The following is a 15957-nucleotide window of genomic DNA, read 5'->3' on the forward strand; positions in this document are numbered from 1 at the left end:
ATTAATGCGATCATTTTAGACGCTCATTCCGCTTGGTTAAAGTGGGTTATGAGATAGTCTTGCAATAAAAAATAAAACACTTTTAAATACTCAAAAAAATGCGCTTAAAATTGAAGGTTACCGGTTTTGCCCCATTGTCGGAATGTATCGCATAAGAAAAATGGTTAAAATCCAATTATTTTTATTGGTTAACATCCACAATTTTTTTGTACTCCCGGATAGATTGGATGATCCTAATTATCACAAATCTGTCCTTTAAGAGACCCTTGAGAGTTAGAGGTTCATGGATCCTATTTGGTTGTGTAACGTTACTATCTAAAACGAAATCATCTCATGTTACAATGTTACGAATGTAGACCTGAAGTTCTGAACTCCAAGATAGTTTGGCTGACCTGGAATATTCCTATGGAGTCTCTTAATGACATTTGAGATTTCAAGAGCTTTACGGATCCCAGCAGATTATGTAATGCTATTATGTATGGATAAAACACATAAAGTTATTCTTGTATACTTGAAGGACTTCATTATAGGAAGATTTGGATGACCCTGAATGTCCCAAAGGTTTATAATAATATCAAGTAGACTTCAGATTGGTCCAAGGCCTACGGTTAAATATGCAACGTTATTCAGTATAGCAGATATGGCTGCTGTTACGAATGTAGTTCTGAACTCCAAAGTAGTTTGGCTGACACTATGTGTTGTGGAAAATGGGAATCGAAGAAAGGGAAACAGATTTTACAACCCGTTTCTGGTTCTCGCTAAGAGGAAGAAAGTAGATATAGAACGATACAAAGTAGGACGAAAGGGCGGGCCAGGTATTGAACCCAGGACCTTCTGCATACAAATCAGAGACGGTAAGCACTAGACCACCAAGCGCGTTACCGAAACTACATGGAAAGCTGTAAAAGTCATTCCATCTAAGCGGTTCAGTTTGAACTTTATTATACTTGCAGCGTTATTTTTGTGAAACGCAAATAAAACAGCAAACATAGAAATGTGCCTAATTAAAACAGAAAACCGTGTAAGCCTGTCATCACCGGGAGTGATTAGTCAGGTGCATGGGTAAAAGCTTATCCCTCCGTAAATTCAAAATTGCACAAAAATCAGTAACCTAATTAATTGATAGATCCTGCCTAGGTCTATAAATTTCGCGACAACATCGCTCCGCGAGCGAGCTGTCATAAGCTGTAGCCAAAGCAAAAAGAGAAAAACAAAACAACAAAAACATGAATAGCATTTTCATTACCTTCTTTGACACTTTTTGTGTTGTTTTGCAGCGGTGTGGTTGTGTTGCCATTACCACTACCAACACTGCCGCCTCCACCGCCACTGCTGCCACCACCACTGCCAGCACTGATACTGCCAGCGCCGCCAGCATTTCCACTACCACTGCCGCCGCCACCACCACCAGCAGTGCCGCCGCCACTACCACTACTGACGACACCAGATGATTGATTTTTATCCACCGAACAATACATGTTTCACACTTGTACGTTGCAAATCCCCACACACCAGCAAATATGTACACTCTCAAAATATCGCACCGATAGCTATTATTTTTTTCTCTGCTCTTCAACTTTCTTGTTTCGAGTGATTTTTTATATTCAATTCTGTATGAACTTTTATCTTTAGTAGCAAAATGTGTTGTATTATTATTCTACTTCACTTCTCTATGGTACTTATTTTTGCACCAACACAAACCACTTTTACTTGATATTCAAATTGCACACTTTGCTCTCTTTTTCCGCACTTCACATACGCATTTGATTCGTTTTTATACTCTCAAGCAGTGTTGTCAGACAATTCGTAAGATGTTTTGAAGATGAATATCAGAATCTGGAAAGGAGAATAAAATGACAATTAGTTTATGGGCAGAAAGACTCATAGCCGAGGCAGTGGGTATATAGTAAGATCATGCTGGAGGTGAAGGATTCTATTCCCGGTAGACCAGGAGGAGGAATTCAAACCGACAATTGGAAAGTTCGGCACCCACCAGCTGATGAACGATAACTGAACTACTTCCATCACAGCCTCTCTTATCGAAGGATACGATGGACGGGTCATGTTGTGAGAATGCCGGAAAACAACCCTGCAAAGCTGGTGTTCGCAAGAGATCCGGATGGTATAAAAAATACCAAGAGGGCAGCGTGCAAGGTAGGCGGACCGCAAGTGTTGGACGCGGCCGAGGATGGAGGACTACAGCCACAAACCGAGTGTTGTGGCGAAGAATTGTTGATTCAGTTTTATTATGATTGTAATGTAATGCAAAATAAATAAACGATGAATGAAGCCTGATTTTCAGCACTTCCAAAGTTAATAACTGAGATATTTGTAGGCATGAATATACTCTGCCCAAAAGCAGTCAAGGAAATTTCCATTACGAATTAGGTAGTTCCTGAATTGACCCACCAGGATGATCTTGCTGAAACCATCAGTTTTTTTTAATCTATTGTCATTCGACTATCAGTCCGAATTTCGGAGACCATGTCTAATTCTATTTTTGTCCTTAAGATGGCAACCATGGGGGGTGGAAGCTCAGGCAAAATATTATCTCTTGGGCGCCCATTAAAAACACCACCTCCGGCGAAGACTGGCGCTTAAGCCTAGCTATTTAGCAATGTAGTTGGAGGAAATGCCAATGCAGAACTCGTAGCTTCCGGGAAGGTAAGCCCAGCTCACTGGGTTAGTGGGTTGGTGTCAAGCCCTGCGAGCCAGCCGTAAAAAAGACTAGCACCGGAAAATCAACAAGAGAAGAATGCGAACCGATACCAATGGCGACGACCACAGCGACGAAAAGGGACTTGCGATTGGAAGCTCGGTACGTGGAACTACAGGTCTCAACTTCATCGGGAGCACCCGCATACTCGCCGATATGCTGAAGGACCGCGGGTTCGGAATCGTAGCGCTGCAGAAGGTGTGTTAGACAGGATCTATGGTGCAAACGTTTACAGGTAATCAAACTATCTACCAGAGTTGCGACAACACACGTGAGCTGGGAACAGCTTTTATAGTGATGGGCGACATGCAGAGGCGCGTGATCGGTTGGTGGCCGATCGACGAAAGAATGTGCAGGTTGAGGATCAAGGGCCGATTCTTCAACATTAGCATAATAAACGTGCACAGCCCTCACTCCGGAAGCACTGATGATGACAAAGACGCATTTTACGCGCAACTCGAACGCGAGTACGACCGCTGCCCAAACCACGACGTCAAGATCATCATTGGAGATCTAAAACGCTCAGGTAGGCCAGGAGGAGGATTTCAGACCGACGATTGGAAAGTTCAGCGCCCACCAGCTGACGAACGAAAATGGCCTACGCCTCATCGATTTCGCCGTCTCCAAGAACATGACCATTCGTAGCACCTTCTTCCAGAACAGCCTCCCGTATATTTACACCTGGAGATCACCACAACAAACGGAATCGCAAATCGACCACGTTCTTATTGATGGACGGCACTTATCCGACATTATCGACGTCAGGACCTATCGTGGCGCTAATATCGACTCTGATCACTACCTGGTGATGGTTAAACTGCGCCCAAAACTCTCCGTTATTAACAATGTACAGTACCGGCGGCCGCCCCGGTACAATCTAGAGCGACTGAAGCAACCGGATGTCACCACCGCATACTCGCAGAATCTCGAGACAGCGTTGCCGGACGAGGGTGTGTTCGATGTGGCCCCTCTAGAGGACTGCTGGAGTACAGTCAAAGCAGCCATCAACAACGCAGCCGAGAGCACTATCGGGTACGTAGAACAGAGTCGATGAAACGATTGGTTCGACGAGGAGTGCAGAGCGGTTCTGGAGGAGAAGGATGCAGCGCGGGCGGTAATGCTGCAGCATGGAACCCGACAGAATGTGGAGCGATACAGACAGAAGCGGAAGCAGTCGACCTGTCTCTTCCGGGATAAAAAGCGCCGCCTGGAAGAAGCGAAGTGCGAGGAAATGGAACTGCTGTGCCGTTCACAAGAAACACGTAAGTTCTACCAGAAGCTCAACGCATCCCGCAAAGGCTACGTGCCGCAAGCCGAAATCTGCAGGGATAAGGACGTGAGCCTCCTGACGGACAAACGTGAGGTGATCGAAAGGTGAAAGCAGCACTTCGACGAGCACCTGAACGGCGAAGAGAATGTAGGCACGGAGGACCAAGGCAGCGGAGGAAATGACTATGTTGGTGCAGCAGAGGACGGGAACGAACCAACTCCCACGCTGAGGGAAGTTAAGGATGCCACCAGATCAAAAACAACAAAGCGGCTGGGAAGGACAGTATCGCAGCAGAACTCATCAAGATGGGCCCAGAAAAGTTGGCCACCTGTCTGCACCAGTTAGTAGTCAAGATCTGGGAAACCGACCAGCTACCGGAGGAGTGGAAGGAAGGGATAATCTGTCCCATCCACAATAAAGGCGACAAGTCAATGTGTGAGAACTTTCGAGCGATCACCATTTTAAATGCCGCCTACAAAGTGCTATCCCAGATCATCTTCCGTCGTCTTTCACCTAAAGTAAATCAGTTCGTGGGAAGTTACCAAGTCGGTTTCATCGACGGCCGGTCGACAACGGACCAGATCTTCACCGTACGGCAAATTCTCCAGAAATGCCGTGAGTACCAGGTCCTAACGCATCACCTGTTCATCGACTTCAAAGCGGCATACGACAGTATCGACCGCATAGAGCTATGGAAAATTATGGACGAGAACAGCTTTCCCGGGAAGCTGACTAGACTGATAAGAGCAACGATGGACGGTGTGCAGAATAGCGTAAGGATTTCGGGTGAACTATCCAGTTCATTCGAATCTAGACGGGGACTACGACAAGGATGGACTTTCCTGCCTATTATTCAACTTCGCCCTGGAAGGTGTTATGGGACGAGCCGGGCTCAACAGTCGGGGTACGATCTTCACGAAATCCGGCCAATTTGGCTGTTTTGCGGATGACATGGATAATATTGCTAGAACATTTGGAACGGTGGCAGAACTGTACACCCGCTTGAAACGTGAAGCAGTAAAGATCGGACTGGTGGTGAATGCGGCTAAGACAAAGTACATGCTGGTAGGTGGGACTGAGCGAGACAGGACAAGCCTTGGCAGCAATGTTACGATAGACGGGGATACTTTCGAGGTGGTAGAAGAATTCGTCTACCTCGGTTCCTTACTAACGGCTGACAATAACGTGAGGCGTGAAATACGAAGGCGCATCATTAGTGGAAGTCGTGCCTACTATGGGCTCCGGAAGAAACTGCGGTCAAAAAAGATTCACCCCCGCACCAAATGTACCATGTACAAGACGTTAATAAGACCAGTGGTTCTCTACGGACACGAGACATGGACGACGCTCGAGGAGGACCTGCAAGCACTCGGAATTTTCGAGCGACGGGTGCTAAGGACGATCTTCGACGGCGTGCAAGAGAACGGTGTGTGGCGGAGAAGGATGAACCACGAGCTCGCTGCACTTTACGGCGAACTCAGCATCCAGAAAGTGGCCAAAGCCGGAAGGATACGGTGGGCAGGGCATGTTGCAAGAATGCCGAACAACAATCCTGCAAAGTTGATGTTTGCCAACCATCCGGTTGGTACAAGAAGGCGTGGAGCGCAGAGAGCACGATGGGCGGACCAGATGGAGCGAGATCTGGCGAGTGTTGGGCGTGACCGAGGATGGAGAGCTGCAGCTGCAAATCGAGTATTATGGCGACAAATTGTTGATTCAGTATTATGATGAATTTGATGTTAACTAAATAAATGAATGAATTAATGAGAATTGTGGCGAAGCGGTTAGCGGCGTCAGTAGTTTAGGTGTCTCGTGAGCTTCGAAATGTGGGTTCGATTCCCGCTGAAGTCGGGAAAACTTTTCGTCATAAGGAAAATTCTCCACTGAGTCACTGGATGTTATAATATTATGTGTTGTCCGTTGTCGAATGTTAGTAGTTGTGGTAGTTTAGCACATCAATAAGTAGGCCGAGCTCTTGGAATTATCATTATTAGCCAAGACGTCAACTGGATAAGTACCACATTGGCGACGAACGAACCCCGTTTGCTTTTGGCGATTGGCAAGACGTCACAGCGGTTTTGGGGATCCAGGCAACAAAAAAAAATCAAGATCCGTTGTCCGTGGAAGGACGAGCAAGTGCTGCAAGTGAAGCTGACCATCAAGAAGGAAATCTTCTGAGATTTCTGCAGAAATTACCGCTAATATTTCTCATGGAGCTCGGCCTACTTATTGATGTGCTAAACTACCACAGTAGTGTTAGTAATGTAGTAAGTCTGTAGTTGCCTCTGGCCGAAGACGGTGTAATTGCATTTTAATAATATGCATACTAGCACCACATAGCAGTGGAATTGCGTTTAAAGTTTTACAACTTAAAGAATTCTGAACAACTTTGCTGAACACATGCTCTGGATTATGAGATGGTAGCAACACGTACCTAGTGATGGAAATATAGCTATATAGCTTTCCGTAAAAATTATCCGAAGATACGAACATTCATATTTTGAAGTGTTTCTACAGTACGATACACACGCTGATTCAAATCAGCAAAAAAAACCTTTCCGGGACAAATTCGCTTGAACCCTATGAAATTAGAAATTTTCTATCAATGTGATGTACATTTAAATAAAAATTAAAAAAAAAACTAGGCGAACATAAATCAAAATGTTTAATCAAGATTTAAGAATATCGTAGAAGCATGCATTTGGCAACACTGATCCACTAACACTACCTTAGATCTTCTTCGATTGTGTGTATATTTTTATGCTTACCACTCTCTTTTCGCCTTCTTCGAATTCCAAAAAAATGTCTTTCCACGCAAGGAAAAAGCTGACGATGATACTTGATCTCCCAGCAGCACAGCACGGACCAATAGATGTGTATCAAACCAATGCCTCCTTGCCGCAATCCTCCGGGATATGACGTCAGCGGAAGCAGCAGAGCACTCTGAATTTTTCTTTTGGCAACCGGAGACACAAAAAAATCCCACACTGACACGGGTTCCAGGTTGAACACCCAAAAATGCGACACTATTCCACTAGGCAGGATTCCCCTTCACGCACTCGGATTCAGCACTGTACGGGGCACAAATTTTCCCAATCCACCACCTACTTGGAAAGATAATCTCCAGGCTAGAGCACTGTCTCACTTTTGATCGGATAAAAACAACAGCAGATTCAACTGCGGCAGCCCTTCTTCTTCCATGGGGTGTCGTCCCACGCAGGAACCAGCAACAGGAATTTCCCCACTTTCCGAAATAGCTTTGCTGCCTTTGCTGCACACCGGATTCCGTTTTTACCCTCAAAATTTGTAGGAGCACTAGGAGGATGCAGATTACGCCGCGACGACGAACCACAAGACGACGACGACCGCAACCGACTTGAGGGCGACTACACTGAACAACGGGCGACCGACAGTTCAACCTGACACGGAGGACGACGACGACGACACCACGACGATATTTTTACAGCATCACCACACCGCGAGAAAGATCTTTTCGTCTCTCCGCGCAATCTGCAGACACCCCGCGTGAGCAAACGATGATGGCTTCATGTGTGTGTTCGTTCTGTTTGTCACAAAGATGCAAATAGGAGACACTCTTCGCTCGTACGGCCACGACCAGAGAAGCAAGGTATCAGCTACCGCGGTAAATGATTAGCTGTTCTGCTCTCTCAGCCACGAAATCCCGCAAGCAACAAAAATAATTCAATGATAGTAGGATTTGCTGTCGCGAATGCTTCTGTACCGTACACCTTTCACGGTACTTTGTGTAGAACTGACAGCATACGCACACACACAACTTTCTGATTGCTTCGCCAGCACCGGTGTTTTCTTCGCGATGCTTTGAAAATACGACAGATTTTAACGCGACGCATGGTTTCTTGTCTGAAATTTTAGGGTGGTTCTCTCAAACCAGTAGCAAATTTATATTATTTTTTTCAATCACTGAAATAAACGATTCGTTGCGGATTATTCAAAAAATAATAGTTTCACAACCAGAAGCGCGCACATCGTTTTTCTACACTGAACGAAAACCCCATCCCGAAATCGACTGATTTGTCCGACCATCCATTCCAAATTACCAAAATCGTGTTTTCGAATGACGAATCAGTCATACGGCAATCATCCTAAAAAGCGGATGACGATCATCTTGTTCCCGTATGAGTCGACGCAGGCTATGTGAATGAATATTAGTTGCAGAGCGTAGGCCGTATTGAGGGAATGGTTCGAACATCGGAATAAAAGCGTACAACCGATTACTTAGCGAAAGGAAAAATTAACTTTATTAACCGCGTGTTTATTTGTCAACGTTTTACTACTCACTGTTGTTGTTGGTGTTGCTAATGACAGGTGCGCGTGAAGGGGGTTCGGCGCATTGGTCGAAAGACTACGGGATTGTCCACCTCAATACCCCCGCTCAATTTCCGGAGGCCTTCAATCCAAGGCTGGCCCGATGTCTCTGGAACACTCCCGCCGGTAATCCCTTGGTCAGGACATCAGCGAGCTGCTCTTCGGTCGCCTTGTAGCGCAAAGCAACTTGTCCTCGCTGGATCAGCTCTCGTACGAATCGATGCTTCACGTCCACATGCTTCATGCGACCGGCGTACCTTTCGTCTTCTGTTACTCTTATGGTCGACTGATTATCCTCATAGTAGGTCACTGGTCCTTTGAGCTCCCTGCCCAAATCCTGCAACAGTCGCTTCATCCATATACCGTGGCATATGGTCACGCTGAGTGCAACCAGTTCGGCCTCGGTCGATAACAAGGACACGGTCGGTTGTTTCCTTGTCAGCCATCCAACCGTACAGCCATGAACCCGGAACACGTATCCGGTGAGCGATCGCCGATCCACGGGATCATTGGCCCAGTCAGCATCACAAAACGCTTCCATAATTGGTGCCTCGTTGTTTCCTCGAAATTCCAGTCCAAAGTCCAACGTGCCACGGATGTACCGCAGCACTCGCTTCAGGTGTACCCAGTGCTGAAATTGGCTGAAGTAGATGACGGCCGCACACAGATCGGGCCGTGACGTCATGGCAACGTACATGAGACATCCAACCAACTCGCGATACGGCTTCTCTGAACGTTTGGACTCTTCTCCTTTCGGCAACCGCAGACGACACTCAATCGGCGTGGAAATCGGTTTGCACTCCTGCATATTGAACCGCTGCAGCAGACCTTCCAGAAAAGCACGCTGACTGATCCGCAGGTATCTGTCCTCAACGACGCGTTCAATTTTCATGCCGAGGAAGTTCTTTACTTCCCCCAGGTCCTTCATCTCGAATTCGCTGGCCAAGGACCTACCGCCTCGATCTCCTTCAGATCCGAACCGATGATCAAAATATCGTCCACATAAATCACCAGAAACAGCAAACCGGTCTTGGTTCGCTTCACGTACAGGCACTGATCACTCGCTCCTCTCTTGAATCCCAGCTTCTCGACGAAAACGTGGAACCGCTCGTTCCAGGCCCTCGACGCCTGTTTCAGGCCGTACAGTGAACGGTTCAAGCGACACACTAGACCCTTACCTTTTTCGAATCCTTCAGGTTGGACCATATATATTTCCTCTGCGATCGTCCCGTTTAAGAAAGCGGTTTTTACGTCCATTTGATGGACCGCCATCTTCTCGTGGTTGGCAACCGCCAGGACGGCCCGGAGTGTGTCTAACTTCGCAACTGGAGAGTAAGTTTCTGCGTAATCAAAGCCATACCTTTGGGTAAATCCGCGTGCAACGAGTCTTGCTTTGTAGCAATTCTCGCCGCCGTCTTCGTCCCGCTTCAGTCGGAACACCCACTTGCAGGTAATCGGGACACGACCTTCGGGAATCTTCGTTAGCGACCAAGTGTTGTTCTTCTCCAACGCTGTCATCTCCTCCTGAACGGCTACTTCCCACTTTGGCCAGTCGGGTCGCTTCTTCATCTCCGTCAGCGAACTTGGAAGATTCTCCACGAAGCTAGCTGCACTGAGAGCGAATCCACTGTAATCCATCTCGAAGTCCCGTTGCCACGCTGGAGGCTGACGTTCTCGCAGTGGACGAGGCGTGCTTTTCGGAGTGCTTTCCGCACGCTGTGACTGCCGGTTTTGACGACGCTTTTCCCGCCATTCACCATCTTCCTGGTCGTTTTCCGCTGTTGCTTCTTCACCATCTTCCCGAATCGTTTCCTCGACGCAACTATCGAAGTTTTCTTCGTCCACGATTTCTTGCACAGCTACCTCGTTCTCTACATCACTTGCGGCATCAGCTTCGTCCTCGATTTCCGGTACACGCACGTAGTCTTGATTTGTCTTTCTCTCCGGAAGCAGAGAACCCCCGCTTCTACCGTTTTCGACGAAAATTACGTCACGCACGACCGCAACGGTCTTTCGCTGCGGATCCCATACACGGTAGCCATTGTGGGAATAACCGATGAACACTCCTCGCCAAGATTTCGAATCCAGCTTCTTCCGGTGCTCCTTAGGAATGTGCACGTAGACATCCACTCCGAATGCCCGCAGCTTGTGCACATCCGGCTTGCGTCCTTCCCATACTTCGAACGGAGTCTGCTTACTGTTGAGAGCGCTCGCTGGATTGCGGTTTGACAAGAATGCCGCAGTCTGGATCGCCGGACCCCAGAACTTCTTATCGATTCCGGAATCCTCCAGCATGGAGCGCGCCTTCTCCACCAGCGTCCTATTCATGCGTTCGCTGACGCCGTTCTGTTTCGGCGTGTAAGGGACGGTCCATTCGATTTGAATTCCCTTCTTCTTACAGAATTTCCGGAACGCTCTAGCTCTATATTCGCCGCCATTGTCACAGCGGAACCGCGAGATCTTGCTTCCGAACTTCGCTGACACGTAGGCTTCGTATTCCTTGAACTTGCTGGTGACTTGGTCCTTGGAATTCATCAAGTAGACAACGGTGAACCGACTCCAATCGTCAATAAACGTGACGAAATAGTTCTCACCGTCAATATTTACGGGCGACACCGGACCACACACGTCCGAGTGAACCAGTTCTAAGACTCGTGACGACCGTCTACCCTCGCGCGCGGAGAAAGGCATTCGAGTTTGCTTCCCGGCGATGCACGAGTCACAAACAATTTCGTCGCCACCCTTCGCTCCGGGCTTCACATCAAGTCCAACGACCATCTTATCACGCACTAGAGTCTCCAAATTCTTCGCGCTCAGGTGGCCGTACCGGCGATGCCACAGTTCGAACTGTTTTGGAACCCGACCGCACGAATAGAACGACGATTTACCCACACACTCCCCTTCTCGGTGAAGGTCAAGTTCGTACAGTTTGCCACGTCGTTTTCCAATCGCGACAACACCTGATTCTTGTGCGATGCTCACTGCACCACTGGCGAACACTATTTTCAGTCCGTTGATTTCGATCCTGACCGACAATAGATTTACACTTGCTTCTGGAATGTAAAGCACGTCGTGCAAAGTAATCGGAATCGACTCCCCATTGACGACGGAACGCAAACGAATCACGCCGCGGTGCTTCGCGACGATTGACTGTCCCTGCTTGGCAACAGCAATCTCCATCGGCTTTTTCATTGGAATCAACTCATCAAAAAGCTCACTATCGTTCGCAATATGCTCCGACGAACCGGAATCGATAATCCACGTCACTTCTTGCTTCTTCGGGATCGTGTCTGCTGCGACAAAACACACACCTTTGTCGTCAGCACCGTAGTGCGCACTCGTCTTCTTCCCATCGTTCTTCTTTTTCTTCTGCTGACACTCGGCAACTCTGTGCCCCTCTTGGCCGCAACCAAAACACTTCCACACTTTCTTCTGCTGTTTCTGCTGATGTTTTCGAGCTCGTGATCCTGAGAAAGCTGCTGCATCCGGTTTCATCGAAATGGATTCGACATCTGCACTCTTCTTCTTCGTTTCTTCGTCGAGTAGTCGACACTTCACGAATTCCAGAGTTAATGCATCTTCCGGCATCGTCTCGATGGCTGTCACGACCGTCGCATAGCTTGAGTCAAGCGTCAACAGCAGATGACAGACGATATCGAGGTCATCAATGCCAGCTCCAGTGGATTTGTACTCTCGAACGATTCGGTCGAACCGGAGGAAATGCTCCCGCAGGCTAGCGCCGTCCTGCCGAAGGGTAATCAGTTGCTTCTTTAGATGAAGACGGCTCGCGATGATTCGGCGCTCGAAAATCCGCTGCAGCGCAATCCAAATCGCTTTGGGGGTTGGTTTGTCATGGATGTATTCGAGTTGACTGTCGTGGATGCGGGAAATCAACAACGATCGGCATCGTTTGTCCTTCTTCTTCCTTTTCTCCACCGCTTTTGTCTTCTGCTGGCGCTCCTCAGCCGTGTCCTCCACCTTGATCTCAAGCTCCTCTACCTCCGCCACCTCCTGTTCAATGCAGTCCATCAGCTCGTGCTCATCGAGCAAGGCTAGCATTCGGAACTTCCATGCCGGGTAGTTCGAGCCGTCAAAAAGTGGCACACGCGCAAGATCGCCTTCCCTCTCCATGACCGTACCGTATCGTACCGCGCAAAACTTTTACTTCCGACCGAACTTCCGTTACTCGCGACTACTGGAACCCATTGTGGGATGCTGCACCGATGCACCTTAACCACACCATGGCCCATCCATCATACTAACAGTGGGCCGACGAACTTTGACAGTAGAAAACCAGAGCGGCAACTGCTGCAAAATAAATTCCGTTTCCGCTTTTCATTGTAACGCGACTTTTCTAGTTATTAAACGTGCTAAAGAGTAGCTCTCGTTTTGATTCATTTTCTTCGTCCGATTGTTCCACGTTCCGGTTCTCGTATCCGCTTCGGTGTCTGTGGTCGGTTCGTCCGCTGCGCTTCCTTTGCCCACAGGTTATGGGCGCCAGTGTCCGGAGAACGCGGAAATTGTGACGATTTCGGTCGGGAAAATAGTGAGAAAGATCGCGGGACTCGTCGTGTGTGATTTCTGATCGGTTCGCTGGTGTGCGCGTGGCCTGCAAAGAAGAGCAAGATGGCCGAAAGTGCGAAAATTTCTTTCCCCAAGCTGAACGCCAATAATTGGTGCTCCTGGAAGCAGCGAATGGAATGGCTGCTGGAGCGGGAAGGCTTGTGGGAGGTTATTAGCGAGGCTAAGCCGGAAGACGATGAAATCGACGATGAGTGGAAAGTGGCCGACAGAAAAGCTCGTGCGAACATTGGGCTTTTTCTGGAGGAAAGCCAGTTTAAGCTGGTGAAGAATGCTGACAGTGCGAGGGAAATGTGGCGTGCTCTTCGCGACCACCACGAAAAGGCGACGATGTCGACCATAGTGTACTTTCTCGGGCAGTTGTGTAGTGCTAATATGTCAGAAGGGGAAGATATGGAAGTGCATCTCTCGAAGATGGAAGATCTTTTTGACAAGTTAGTGGCAGCCGGTCAAACCATCGAGGAGCCTCTGCAGATAGCGATGATTTTTCGCAGCGTGCCACCATCGTACCACACGCTGGTGCAAAGTCTGCTGCAAAGCCGGGCCGATGAGGATTGGACGGTGGCGTTGGTCAAAACGCGTTTGCTCAACGAGTATCGCCAGCGGCAGCAGAGAAGTGACTCGCTCTCGCACGAGATGCGTGCCCTGAAGTTGGATGCAGTGAGTGAAAAGAAGAAGATCTGCTTTTACTGCAAGCAGGCGGGTCATTTCAAGGCCGAGTGTAAGAAGTGGTTGGCGAAGAAAAATGCGAGTGATTCCGTGAAGAAGAAAAGTGGAAAATCAGATGGTGAAGGCCAGAAGGCAAAACAAGCCAAGGGAATGGGCGGTGCAGTCTGTTTTTTGGCAAGTGCTGAGGGCTCTGAAGGCTGGGTGATCGACAGCGGAGCCACGAGCCATATGACAAGTGATTCCGCTTTCTTTTCGTCGTTGCGCACCGATTTCGAGTCGACCGTTACTCTCGCGGACGGTAATAAAACCAAAGCAAGTGGTATTGGTGACGGTATAGTGTACGGTGAAGACAGCAGTGGTAATCGTGTCGAGGTAACACTAAAAGACGTACTCTTTGTGCCTGGCCTTGACGGCGGACTACTCTCCGTGAGCCGATTGGCTGCTAAGGGATTCACTGTGTGTTTCGGTGCGAAGAAGTGCGACATCAAGAACTCGATCTGTGAAACAGTAGTGATCGGGGACAAGGTAGGCAGTCTCTATCGGCTGCGCGTTCAGCAGTCTTCGCTGAAGGTAACCGGAAGGCATCACGAGCGCTGTCAACACACCTGGCACCGCCGGGTAGGCCATCGTGACCCCTACGTGCTCAAGAAGATGGACGCCGACGACTTGGTAAGTGGATTTAAGCTTTCTGATTGTGGTGTCCGAATGACATGTGAATGTTGTCTGAAGGGGAAACTTTCTCGAAAGCCCTTTCCCCCAGTGGTCGAACGCAAATCTAAACGCCCTCTCGACTTGGTCCACACTGACCTCTGTGGGCCCATGGAGACCACTACCCCATCTGGCAATCGATACCTAATGACTCTAATCGACGATTACAGTCGCTTTACTGTTGTTTTCCTCCTGAAACACAAAAGCGAGGCGGCAGGGAGAATCAAACAGTACGTGAGGTGGGTTCAGAACTTGTTCGGACGTAAGCCGCTCGTTATTCGCTCCGACGGCGGCGGTGAATATCAGAACCGTGAATTGCGGGAATTTTTCGAGGCCGAGGGCATAAAAGCGCAGTTCACCACGCCATATACGCCTCAGCAAAATGGCGTGGCTGAGCGTAAAAATAGATCGATCCAAGAAATGGCGATCTGCATGCTGGCGGATGCCGGTATGGACAAATTGTACTGGGGGGAAGCTGTGCTTACCGCAGTTTATTTGCAAAACCGACTGCCTTCTAGAGTGATAGGCAAAACCCCCTTTGAGCTGTGGAGCGGTTCGAAGCCCGATTTATCCCATATTAAGGTCTTCGGATCCTCCGCATACGTACAAATTCCAGCCTCAAAGCGCTCAAAGCTCGATCAGAAAGCGGTTAAGCTAATCTTTGTGGGTTACTCGGACGAACATAAGGGATACCGGTTCCTGGATCCCGAGACGAACCGCGTGACCATCAGCAGAGATGCCAGGTTCATGGAACTTGGTGATGGATCCGAGCAAGTCAGCCCACATGACAAGGAGGTGATTCCCGAGGGTTCACTCAACGATATCGAGCTTCCAATTCGGAGGGATCCCGAAGCCAGCGATGTACTTGAGGACGGCGAGGCAACGGAAGGGGGAAACACATCCCACGGAAATTCCGTAGCAAGCGGAGCTCCGGAAGACGGCGAGTCATCGGACGGATGGGACACTGCGGATAACGAGTCTGAACCACCTCACGAGCCTGAACTGCGGCGAGAGCAGCGGCGTACACGAGGAGTACTGCCGAGCCGATTGGAAGATTTCGTCGTTGGAGTTGCGGTCGAAACTGGAATGGAACCCACCGATTACCGTGAAGCACTGCGCAACGAGGATTGGAAACAAGCGATGGATGCAGAGATGCAGTCGCATGCGCAGAATGCAACGTGGACGCTTGCAAAATTGCCAGATGGGAGGAAAGCCGTCGGGTCACGTTGGGTATTTCAACTGAAGCGGGACGAAGCAGGCCGGATTGTCAAGCACAAAGCCAGGCTTGTGGCTCAAGGCTTTAGCCAGCGCTGGGGAGTGGATTATTGCGAAGTCTTCGCTCCGGTGACGCGGCACGAGACGCTGCGAGCAATGCTAGCGGTAGCATCGAAGAACAATATGCACCTGAGTCACTTTGATGTGCGAACCGCATATCTTCACGGAATAGTTGAGGAGGATATCTATATGCGCCAAGCCCCAGGATACGTCGCCGCGGGAAAGGAGGAGTATGTTTGCAAACTACAAAAGAGTATTTATGGCCTCAAGCAATCGGCGCGTTGCTGGAACCGGGCGCTTCATGCGGTTCTAGTGAAGATGGGTTTCCGGCAATGCCAGTCGGACTACTGCTTGTACACGCGCGGACATGGTCAGGACAAAGTGCTGTTAT

The 15957-nt window shown here is 48.8% G+C and overlaps 1 protein-coding gene across 1 annotated transcript in view; it reads right to left on the minus strand.

Annotated features, from left to right (window-relative positions):
* Nucleotides 1–7246, minus strand: part of LOC115263181 (cyclin-dependent kinase 14-like) — a 632917-nt gene extending 625671 nt beyond the window's left edge. The window contains exons 1-2 of the mRNA XM_062852660.1: nt 6755–7246; nt 1247–1836 (exon numbers count right to left, since the gene is read on the minus strand). Of these exons, the coding sequence (XP_062708644.1) occupies nt 1247–1478 (232 nt within the window). The 5' untranslated portion in view covers nt 1479–1836; nt 6755–7246. The remainder of the gene's footprint in view (nt 1–1246; nt 1837–6754) is intronic.
* Nucleotides 7247–15957: the final 8711 nt, after the last annotated feature.

The sequence above is a fragment of the Aedes albopictus genome, chromosome 2, assembly GCF_035046485.1.
Source record: "Aedes albopictus strain Foshan chromosome 2, AalbF5, whole genome shotgun sequence".
In the NCBI taxonomy this organism is placed as follows: Eukaryota; Metazoa; Arthropoda; class Insecta; order Diptera; family Culicidae; genus Aedes; species Aedes albopictus.